The following is an 11,004-nucleotide window of genomic DNA, read 5'->3' on the forward strand; positions in this document are numbered from 1 at the left end:
TGTTCTGGTGTAGACTTCTGGGAAACAGCAGCTGTGTGCAGACAGGCCAGCTTGGCATGCCACACATAGGAACTCAGAGACTGGCAGAATGCAATTCTGAGATAGGGAGTGTATTAGGTGGGGGAAGGCTAGACTGCTTCCACAAAGATCCAGCAGTAATTCATGGTCTTATATCTCTGTGGCGTTAACAGCCCAAGGTAAGCATTCCAGGTAGACAGGTGACTCTTCAACTACACGGTGCCCTCCATGATGTTGCTCTGCCACGCCCAGGGCATTTTATCAGATGCAGGATAACTGGAAGTCAAGCCACAAGGAAAGGCAGAGAGCCAAATGTCAAAGCAAAGATCTCTCTTTAACCAAGTGATGCCAAAATGCTCACATCCCTTCTGGGGACATGACATGATTAATAGTTACATGGCCATATCCAGCATGAGAGACAGGAAATGTGATTTTAACTGAATAGCCTGGTGCTTTGGGGAGAAGGAAACAAGTTTAGGGGGGCAGCCAGGAGTTACCACCCCATGTGGCCCATTGTGGTATGATCTGTGTGAATAGTACATAGACCATGCTTCCTGTCACACCTCTGGGCCCAGGTAACTATTTTTGTGGGTTGTGCCTGTGAATAAGGGTAGATTTAATACCAGGGAGCATGTTGTTATGCTCTTGGGGAGAGGAAGGGCACATCTTGAGCAGTCATGTTAAATCTTGTAGCTTGGAAATATTTTCTAGTTGTTATTTTAAGTACTTGATATTTAAAAAAAGAAAAGTGTGGCTAATTGTAATGTTGAAATAGTATGTTTAAGTCTTGCTACCAGTGACTTTTCCTTTGAATTCATGAGGTTAACTGTATTGGCTGGCTTGGGTGATTATTTTTGCTTGACCGGCCCTCCGGTGGTGGCTCAAGTGAACTGTGAATCTGTTACCAGGCTTCCTGCAGGAAAGTCATGGCCAAACAAGAAGCGGGAAGCCTGTTAAAATCACACTTAATCTCCAGAGTGAAGCATACTCTTTATTAAGAGTTAACAGTGTCTGCAAAAAAGTGTAAAATATCCTAGCTATATATTGCTTTAGATTAAGACAGTCTTTAAGAAACATGCAGTTGGGGACTTCCTAGTGGTATAGTGGTTACTAATCCGCCTGCCATTGCAAGGGACACAGGTTTGAGCCCCGGTCTGGGAAGATCCCTCATGCTGCAGAGCAGCTAAGCCTGTCTGCCACAACTACTGAACCTGCGCTCTAGAGCCCGTGAGCCACAACTACTGAAGCCCGTGTACCTAGAGTCCATGCTCCACAACAAGAGCCACCGCAATGAGAAGCCCGCACTTCACAATGAAGAGTAGCCCCACTCACCTCAACTAGAGAAAGCCCGTGCGCAGCAACGAAAACCCAACTCAGCCAAAAATAAAAAAAATATATATATATATATGGAATTTAAGAAAAAAAATGTCATGAAGACGCTAGGGGTAAGACAGGAATAAAGACACAGACCTACTGGAGAACGGACTTGAGGATATGGGGAGGGGGAAGGGTGAGCTGTGACAAAGCGAGCGAGCGAGAGAGAGAGAGAGAGAGAGGACAGATGGACATATATACCCTACCAAACGTAAGGTAGATAGCTAGTGGGAAGCAGCCACATAGCATAGGGAGATCAGCTCAGTGCTTTGTGACCACCTCGAGGGGTGGGCTAGGGAGGGTGGGAGGGAGGGAGATGCAAGAGGGAAGAGATATGGGAACATATGTATATGTATAACTGATTCACTTTGTTATAAAGCAGAAACTAACACACCATTGTAAAGCAATTATACCCCAATAAAGATGTTTTAAAAATGTATATATATATATATAAATTAATTAATTTAAAAAAAAATATGCAGTTGTGTAAATACTCATATTATTTCTTCTTGTTTTGAAAGTATACTACATTGATGACATCATTTTCTATTGCTATGCAAAAAAGTGTTCTTTATATCTTTCTAAGGTTATGAAAGTATTTTTTCTCATGTAGGGGCCTCAATACCAGAAAAGTGGGCCAGAAGCTGGGAGTTGGTTTTGATTTAATCTCCACTATCCAGGTAGTGGTCTAGTTACATAGTTCCTGTACCCTTTTCATATCTGAAAGATGGGGAATTTAAGAAGAATCGCTTCTCAACAAGATTGAGAAAAGAATTTCAAGCTTTAAAATGATTTTCTGTAAGTGCCATATGAGTGGAAAATATCTGTATCACATATTAGAAGATCTGTGAATACCTGGAATTTCTGCTATTTTGACTATTTCCTCAGCCTTATTTTTGATGGAATTTGGTTGAAAAATTAAAAATTATATTTTCTCTGGCCTGTCATTAGAAGCATCATAATTCTTAGTAGATCTCATACAAGATCATTCTTTTTTTTAATTAATTAATATTTATTTTTGGCTGCGTTGGGTCTTCGTTGCTGCGCGCGGGCTTTCTCTAGTTGGCGGTGAGCGGGGGCTACTCTTCGTTGCGGTGTGTGGGCTTCTCACTGTGGTGGCTTCCCTTGTTGCAGAGCACGGGCTCTGGGCACACGGGCTTCAATAATGGTGGCCCACTTAGTAGTTGTGGCTTAGTAGTTGTGGCGCACGGGCTTAGTTGCTCTGTGGCATGTGGGATCTTCCCGGACCAGGGCTCGAACCCGTGACACCTGAATTGGCAGGTGGATTCTTAACCACTGTGCCACCAGGGAAGTCCACAAGATCATTCTTTTTTTTTTTTTTTTTTTTTTTTTGCGGTACGCGGGCCTCTCACTGCTGTGGCCTCTCCCGTTGCGGAGCACAGCCTCCAGACACGCAGGCTCAGCGGCCATGGCTCACGGGCCCAGCCGCTCCGCGGCATGTGGGATCTTCCCGGACCGGGACACGAACCCGTGTCCCCTGCATCAGCAGGCGGACTCTCAACCACTGCGCCACCAGGGAAGCCCCCCACAAGATCATTCTTAACTGCATAGTAACAACCTCTGAAAGAAAGAGGTAGAGAAAAAACTGGAAGGTGTGAGTCCCACTGGGACAGTACGTCTGAGCTCTTCCCCTTTGCTTGCTAGGTGGAAGAGGAGCTGCAGGAGCAAGAATTCTTGGACCGCTGCTTCCAGGAGATGCTGGATGAGGAAGACCAGGACTGGTTTATTCCATCGCGAGACCTGCCTCAGGCCATGGGACAGTTGCAACAACAGTTAAATGGACTGTCAGTCAGTGATGGTCATGATTCTGAAGATATTTTGGTAAGAGCATATGTAGTTCCACATGTGACATAGTGAAAAGAATGTAGGATTTAGAGTCACAGACTCTCTTTTTGGCCCTACAACCTTGGGCAAGCCCTGGAGCCCTCTGAGCCGCTGATTCTTCACTCATCACCTGGGCATTAATAAGGGGTTGCGTTGAAGATGCACTGCACCTCTTAAAGCACTGTGCAAATGTGATGGTTGCAGCATCACCAACTTTCATTTTCTCCCATGGGCTTTTCAAAGCAGAACTGGGAATAAGGATAAAAATTTGAACATGGAAGAGGTTTGGTTTCAAATTATCATTTGCTGCTGTCCTTTTCTTTTGCTATCCCTCAAATATGTATTTATAATTTTGAATGATGCTGTTATAAAAATTGCCTGTTCACTTTGGAAGGAATATACTCTTAAGAGACCATCTTCCACTTATAATTAGAAGCCCAGATAAATTAATTCCTTGCATTCCATGTTGGCCTAATGTCAGAATTCTGTAAGTGATATTGTTCTCACTTTCTGAATGATTTCTGCCCTGCAGTTTGATGAGGTTTTAGATATTCACAAGAGAGTAGATAACCAGAGAGTACAGAAAGATGAAAAAAAAAAAAAATAGAGATTGTGGTAACCAAACTGCTTTGATGGAGTACTCTGATTTTCATCAAGTTAAGGTACTAATAAATTGAAAAAGTATTTTTGGAGTCAAATTTAAATGAAATTTAAATGAAAGCATCATGAAGGAAACAGGAGTCTAAAGTAGGAAGGAGAAAATGAGGTTAGCAGGGCTTAGTACATCAGAACATTGAGAGCAGCCCAGCAAGAAACAACTCAACAACAGCTTGAGTTGCAAGGAATTCTATTTTTTCTCTCCTTGAGGCTGAGAGGAAGGTACTGGTAATAACGGAAGCAAGGAGAAAATACATTTTAAAGTACAGCTTGCCTTGGCATTTATTATCTCTTGGTTCTTATTTCAGAGCAAAAGTAACCTGAACCCGGATGCCAAGGAATTTATTCCAGGAGTGAAGTACTGAGCTGACAGAAAGCTTTGAGGAGAACTTGGACGTCCCCACATCTGGGGACGATGCTGCACAAAAAGGCGGAGCTGAAGAGGGGGGCGGGACGGGCAAGGGGTGCACAGCGGGGAAAGGGGACAGTGGTTTAACTCGACACTGTGATTGGAGTCACTAATGTGCTCAGTCTTTCTCTACAAGCCTCTGAGTATTTCTCTTTTGTTCTACTGACTTTCATTTGGAGCAATTTCCTATTATTATTAGCTTTTTGATTTAGGGAAATTGCAATTCCCGCCCCCCCCATCAGGAATGTTCTGCTGTATGTGTTTAAACAAAATAAGCTGACCAAGAAAATCTGGGTGTTTAAGAATGCCCTTCCCGCTCTGCTGTATACTTACCAAGGGCAGTGAACACCTGGAGCACTACTTAGTCTGTTAAGCTGGATGGGAAGAGGGATGAGTGGAAGAAGCAGGTATTGTAAACCAGAATGCACAGCTCCGTGATCCCTGGGAGTTTCCTGTGATGAGCTGGGATTACCAGTGGCCTGCTGAGCCCATGTCTTCCTGCCTGAACCCCATTCAAGGAAACACAGGCTTAAAGTACTGGAAACCAACAGGAGCAACTTTCATCAGCCATCTGGTTGATGAAAGTTGTAAAGCAGGAGAGGACTGGGATGGTGATTGTCACCTGAGCCGTTCAGTTACTGTTGGCCTACTCTTAAGCCTCTGTTTACAGCTACCATCAGACTCAAAATTTACAAGGTAAAAGAGCACTAGAGTGGATTTGCCATTTCGTCTCATGGTGTCTAGTCCCCTGTCTCCCCTCCACCCCAACCCTACTCTGTTTTTGAGAAAAGGTAATGTTACCAAAGGTGTACGAGAGGCATGCGGTGCTGGCCATCAGCGTCAGCCTGGAGAAGTCATCCTTGAATCCTCTTAGTTATGTCTTAAATTTATTTTGACAGTTTTTTTCCAGCCCCATGAGGACTTGGTCCACCTGGTACCTTACTTTCCTTAGAAAGGTTTGTGCACTTTCACAAGTCAATGTATTTTTCAGGACACTAGCAAGAAGCTCAGTTCACAGTTTGGATGCTTCTTCCCACCTTACAGAATTATGCAGAAGAACTCCAAAAAAGCCTAGGAGAGCGAGTCCTGTTTGACCCTGTGACTGTGTGACCCACCAGGACAGTTGTGGCAGTTATAAAATTTTGCTGTTCCCCCATACCCAGGTTTTTGAGTTTTCTAGGTTGGACTTTCTGGGTGTGTTCCTTTCCTGCCCACAAGTCACAGGGGTTTTTGTTGTCGTTGATACTCATAAGGAACTAAACTTGGCCCAGGAGCTGCCTTTGTGTGCTAGAGAAGTCGGTGGGAGAGTCAGGTCTAAAAGAGAGCATGTCCAGTCCTGGCCGTTCTCCCAGGACGGGCAAGGACTTGCAGGGGCCTGAGGAGGACAGTGGCTTCTGTATGACTGCCACTGTCTTGTGTGATAGGCCTGTCAGGAAAACATCATGTAACTTGAAATAAAGTCTGTGTAAATTCAGTATGTGGATGTGGGACAGAGGTTGGAAGGAACGGACTAGGGTTTGGAAAATTTAAGAATTTCTCCTTTTTCTTATGAGGTCCCTTGTTGACTTTTTTGAACAGCCACAGGTTTATGTCAGATTGAAAATATGAACCCACATCTTTTCCTTGTTTGAGTCTTTAGGATGGCATCATTTGAAAAATGCCCTTCCTTGTTAGGTCACATGTCATAGGAGAGTAGTTTAGGGAGCTCGTATTGTCAGATGTGCTCATGAATTCCCAAAGTCTCTACCTCGGGAGAATGGAACTCTTAACTCGTTTTCAGGCAGGGCTACGAATAAAGAAATGTCTCAATTCCAGCTTCAGCTTTCAGCTGGAATTGTTGCCTCTAATAAGGACAGGACCTAGGAAGTGTGGAAATAGAGGTCTCTTTCTTCCAGGCCGCTTTTCCGCCTTCAATCTGCATTAACTTGTCCAAGCTCAGAATTCTGAAGGCTGCTGGAAATGTGTTGGTATTGCAGAAAGAGCCATTGTCTAGACCGTGGTGTCTCCATCACAAAGAGCACCATGGATTCTTGTGTGGCTCCTGGTCTGGGAAGTCCTACAGGGATCCAGATCGAGCCGTTTCTTCATCCTGAAGCAGGCTTGCCCTTCTGACACCAGGATAGGCTAAGGTATTAGGTGTCGTTCAAAGGGCTTGTTTTCCCATCTGCTGTGGGGTTTCATCTAGGATGTCAGCGTGGTTGCACAAGGCATATTTGGTCAGGACTAAGAAAGCTTCCTTCTAGCCAAGCAGTGGAATCTGAGGGCTGGCCATTCCAGTCCCACTCAGACAGTGCGCTGACTCAAGATCAGGAAGCAGCTAGCAGTGTGACCCCCTTCTTAATGTGTAGGTTTGTGCTTCCAGCGGTTCCTCTTGCAGCGTGACCTTTTTCTCCATCTATTTTATGTTGTGAGGTGGGAGCACAATTGTCACCCAGACCACAGGCCCAGCTATAGTCAGAGTTTGCCAACTCCTTAACAGGAAATGCGTGTGGGTCTTGTTGGATCTTCACTGGGGAAAGGCTGGGAACCTCTATCTCAGACTTTTCCTCGTAGGAGAGGTTCTGGGTGCAAGCCAAACTAGACACCTTTACCTTTTGAGGATGAGGCTGGTATTATAAGTGATGATTTTGATATTGAACTTAAGCCACTACTCTAAGTTTTTTTAATTGGCAACTAGAAGTTTAAGTATAGAAACAGAATATGTATTTTCAACAATTGCCAATTCTGGCTGGTCCCAGTGTTAGTTTATTAGTGACTGATTTTGTGATTATTGGACTCTAAAACTCCAAAATGAAAATGATTTTATCTCCTGCTCTTCAAGGGGTAAAAAACAAAAGAAATACCTTTTATTTTCTCCTGCCCTTTGAACAGCAGAAAACTTGATAGATACAGCCTAGGCCTGAGCACCTGCACCTTTGGGTCTTTGGAGCAGTTTCTGACTGCGGCAGTTGACTTTCGGGGATCACATAAGGTCAAACCCAAAAAGATTGCAAGGAAAAGGCTGGACCTTTGCAGCACCTTTAGTTTCCAAAGTCAAAACAGCTGGGGTCCCTTTAATTAAGGTTACAATGCTAATTATAACTTTAAAATGTTTTTAGAGGTAATCAGCATTTTTCAAATTGTGGATTGCTATAATGTCAAAGTTCTGGCTTGATTTTGAAGATGCTGGAAAGTAAGGAGGTGAGTCAAACACTCTGACTTCAGAGTAGAAATTAATATATGTTGGGAAAGTAGTGTGAAGAAGTAGCCGAAGGAAACAGCTTGACTGAATCTTGTTGCGTTGGTGCTGCTGCAAAGCCCATGTATAAACATCAGGAGCCCAGGAATCTACACTCCTGAGATGGGAGGGGGCAAGTGTTCTTCAATAAGGGTCCTGGCATCATGGGTTAATAATGTTGCTTGGTTAGGTTATGCTGATGTATGGGTTCAGGCAGAGACCTGACAAATTTGACCAAGATTTGGAGACGTGCACCTTTTGGGAAAGACTGTGTATTCCTAGCTACTCTCCTCCGGGATAAATGTAGACCTCGTTAGTTTGGGAAGTTGATGGAGAGAACAGGAGGGTTGACTGGGATCTGGTGAGCATCAGGAACCTTGGTCTCCTCCTACCTCTGCCCACGGTTACCCATGTGAATCGTTTCCCCTCTCAGAGATCATTAGTTCTCCTGGTCCCTGGGTAGTACGCAGAGTACTTTTCTGCAGCGATTGCTCTGCTGCCTTGTGAATTTCATCACAATTTTGTAAGGTTTTTTTTTCCCCATTTGTTTTTAATCTTCTGTCTTTATTTCTCCCATCTTGAATCTGCAATTAGTGACAAAGGACAGGGGAATAGGAGGCTGACCCAAGGAAACACTCAAGTTTCCTGCTTGTTACTTGGTCTCTGCCCTCACTGCCCAGCCCCCCACTGCTGTCCCCAGTCGAGATTTTAGGGGGGGTCATACAAATAGGACAGCTGAGTACACTGATCTCTATGGGGCCTGAGCCAAGTGATTCACCACCCTACCCCCAGGGGACAGAAGAGAAATCTACAAAGGGACAGATGCACCATCTTTATTTTAAAAGAAAAAGCCCCTTTAGATTTTGTTACTAGGAGTCTCATTTGTGAGGTCTGCTGAGTTTTCTTCCCCAATCCTACCTTCTTACTGGCTACCTTTTAATATTATAAATAGTAAAGAAACATTCTAGGCTATGTACTATAAAAGAGTACAATGTTTTCACTCTGTAACTCAACACTAATTGATAATCCTGTACTGTTGATTGTGAGCCTTCAGAAATGTTTAATGCTTGACGGGTGGTTTGCGAGACAGGGACTTTTTTTTTAAAACAACTTTATTGAGGCATATTTTACATAACATAAAATTCACCCATTTCAAGTGTACAATTCAGTGATTTTAGTAACTTTCCTCAGTGGCACAGCCATACAGTTCTCAGTTTTAGAACATTTTCATCCCCCTCAATAAGATCCTTCATGCCTATTTACATAATACCTGTTCCTAGCTCTAGGGAATCACCAATCTTTCTGTCGCTATAAATTTGCCTTTTCTGGACATCATCTCAATGAAATCACACAAAATGTGGTCTCTTGTATCTGGCTTTTTTCATTTACATATATTTTCGAGGTTCACCCATGACATAACTTGTGTTAGTAGTTTGTTCCTTTTTTATTGCTAAATAATATTCCATCGATGGATATATGTTTCGTCAGCAGGGGGTCTTTTAAACATGGATTTCAACCTCCTGTGGTCTAAATGGAACCCTGAGAACATAGGGCTCCTGGCGGGGCTGCTGCGCATGTCAAAGGGACGGCCTATCAGAACCAGCTTCGTCATCAGAAGCTCCGCGAGGATCCTGACCTGCTGCAGAAACTTTTATAATTTTGCAACTTCCTTTTTACATGAAACTTCTGTGCTGTCTACACATCGGGCTTCTGAAGCGTCTGATAATTAGCTTAATATGTTAATGAGCATGTGTTTGAGTGGACAAGAAAGTGAAACCATCAATACTGTGTTGAATATTTTTTCCTCCCCGACAAAATGGAGGAATCTCTGAACTTGCTCAATAGCGTCGTCTCCATTACAAAGCGGAACATGTGTTAAAGATCGTGCTGCCTTTGTTAGACCGATTTGGAAGGAAAGAGGCCAGCCAACAGAGGCCGTCAGGAAGAGAAAGGGAGTGGACTTTGCGGTACATCCCAGCGGGTCTGTGCACGGCCCACGCATCTGCTGTTGTGGACGGTGAAGCGCCGAGCGTGCCAGGGCAGCTTACCACCTCCAGCAGGCCCAGGCCTGGACTTTGGACCTTTATCCCTATTTCTCAAGTGTTTTAAAAGCTGTTTTTGTTCCTTTTTTTCCCCCTAAATACACATCACATGGTAGTTATTAATACTTTGGGGGAGGGGCAGGGCTTTAAAATTGAAGAAAATACTTTTCATAAAAATATCAAAAATGGAAAAAAGTTACTTTTTTAAAAATTTGCTATACAAACCAAATGGCAGCTGTTGAAAATCTCATTAAAATGAGAATAAAATGCATTTGCTGGCAGTGGTACCCTTTTTCCTACAGTTGGGTCATTATATCATATTACAAGGGGGCGTATGCATGGTACGTGTTTGATTTTGTCTCAACATGGATCACAGTTTTAGTTGCCCAATTTTCCATTCTAAATGGTGTTACAAAGTAGTACAAGCATTGTGTTGGAAGTCACAGGCCTGAGTGAATCCCACCTCCACCACTTTGTGCCTTTGGCCTGAACCTGTTTAATCGTAAAGGTGTGACACCTTCCTCCTGGGGGCTATTGTGAAAATTAGACCAAATTTAATTTCAAAATACTGCCTGGCATATGATATGCACTTAATACCTGGTAGTGATAGTGGCAATAATGTGTGTGGCTTTGAACAGAGGCGGTAACAGGAAATCCTTGGGTTTGAAGGTCAATTGGATAGCTGATATTTTCCTGTTCCTGGGGAAAACTGACTCATGTAGAAAACAAGTAAAGAGCTTCTGTATCTGCCTTTCAACTACTGAACAAGTTGGAGAACCTGCTAGGTACTAAGCATTGTCCTGGGTACCAGGGCTGCTGGAGTTAACAAGCAGACATCATCCTTGCTCTTGTGGAGGTTAGTCTGGTAACTCTTACTCGGTTTACACCTAGCTTGAATCTCCCAATGATTCTCCGAGGGGCTTTATAGTAAAAAGATCATGGGACCAGACCACAGCCAATGGGTTTTGTTTTGAGTGCTTTTATTTGCCTCCTTCCTACAATCAGGTTTAAAAAAATCTGAGCTGACTTGCCTATTTACAGCTTTTTGAGATAGTTATGTCTATACAGGGCCTAACTATTCACAGCCTTACAGACGTGAATGGTGTATTCATTCACTTAAAATTTTCATTAAACTAAGTACATTAAAGAGAAGTGCAGATATTGTAAGCAGTGTAGTCCATAAATTTTTACCAACTTTCTGTTGGTATAAGGTGTAACGGTATACTCATTTTTAATCCTCATATTAAAAATCCTTAGAGCACTCATCACAGCTAGAAGACACTCAGTGAACATTTGCTGAATGGATGGCGCAGATGAGGCCATGCTGTCCACGACATCACACAGGTAGATTAAGGCAGTGCCGGCCTCTTCAAGTCCATTTCTTGTTCCCAGCTCTCGTTTGGCTGTTATAAGCTCAGATGAGATGAATACAGACATATTCA

General features: G+C 43.4%; 1 protein-coding gene across 1 annotated transcript in view; it reads left to right on the top strand.

Moving 5' to 3' along the window:
* PAIP2B (poly(A) binding protein interacting protein 2B) overlaps positions 1-9,860 on the top strand; it is a 44,845-nt gene extending 34,985 nt beyond the window's left edge. Inside the window, exons 3-4 of the mRNA XM_060169688.1 lie at positions 3,058-3,234; positions 4,203-9,860. Of these exons, the coding sequence (XP_060025671.1) occupies positions 3,058-3,234; positions 4,203-4,259 (234 nt within the window). The 3' untranslated portion in view covers positions 4,260-9,860. The remainder of the gene's footprint in view (positions 1-3,057; positions 3,235-4,202) is intronic.
* Positions 9,861-11,004: the final 1,144 nt, after the last annotated feature.

Source organism: Lagenorhynchus albirostris, chromosome 13, assembly GCF_949774975.1.
Source record: "Lagenorhynchus albirostris chromosome 13, mLagAlb1.1, whole genome shotgun sequence".
NCBI lineage: Eukaryota > Metazoa > Chordata > Mammalia > Artiodactyla > Delphinidae > Lagenorhynchus > Lagenorhynchus albirostris.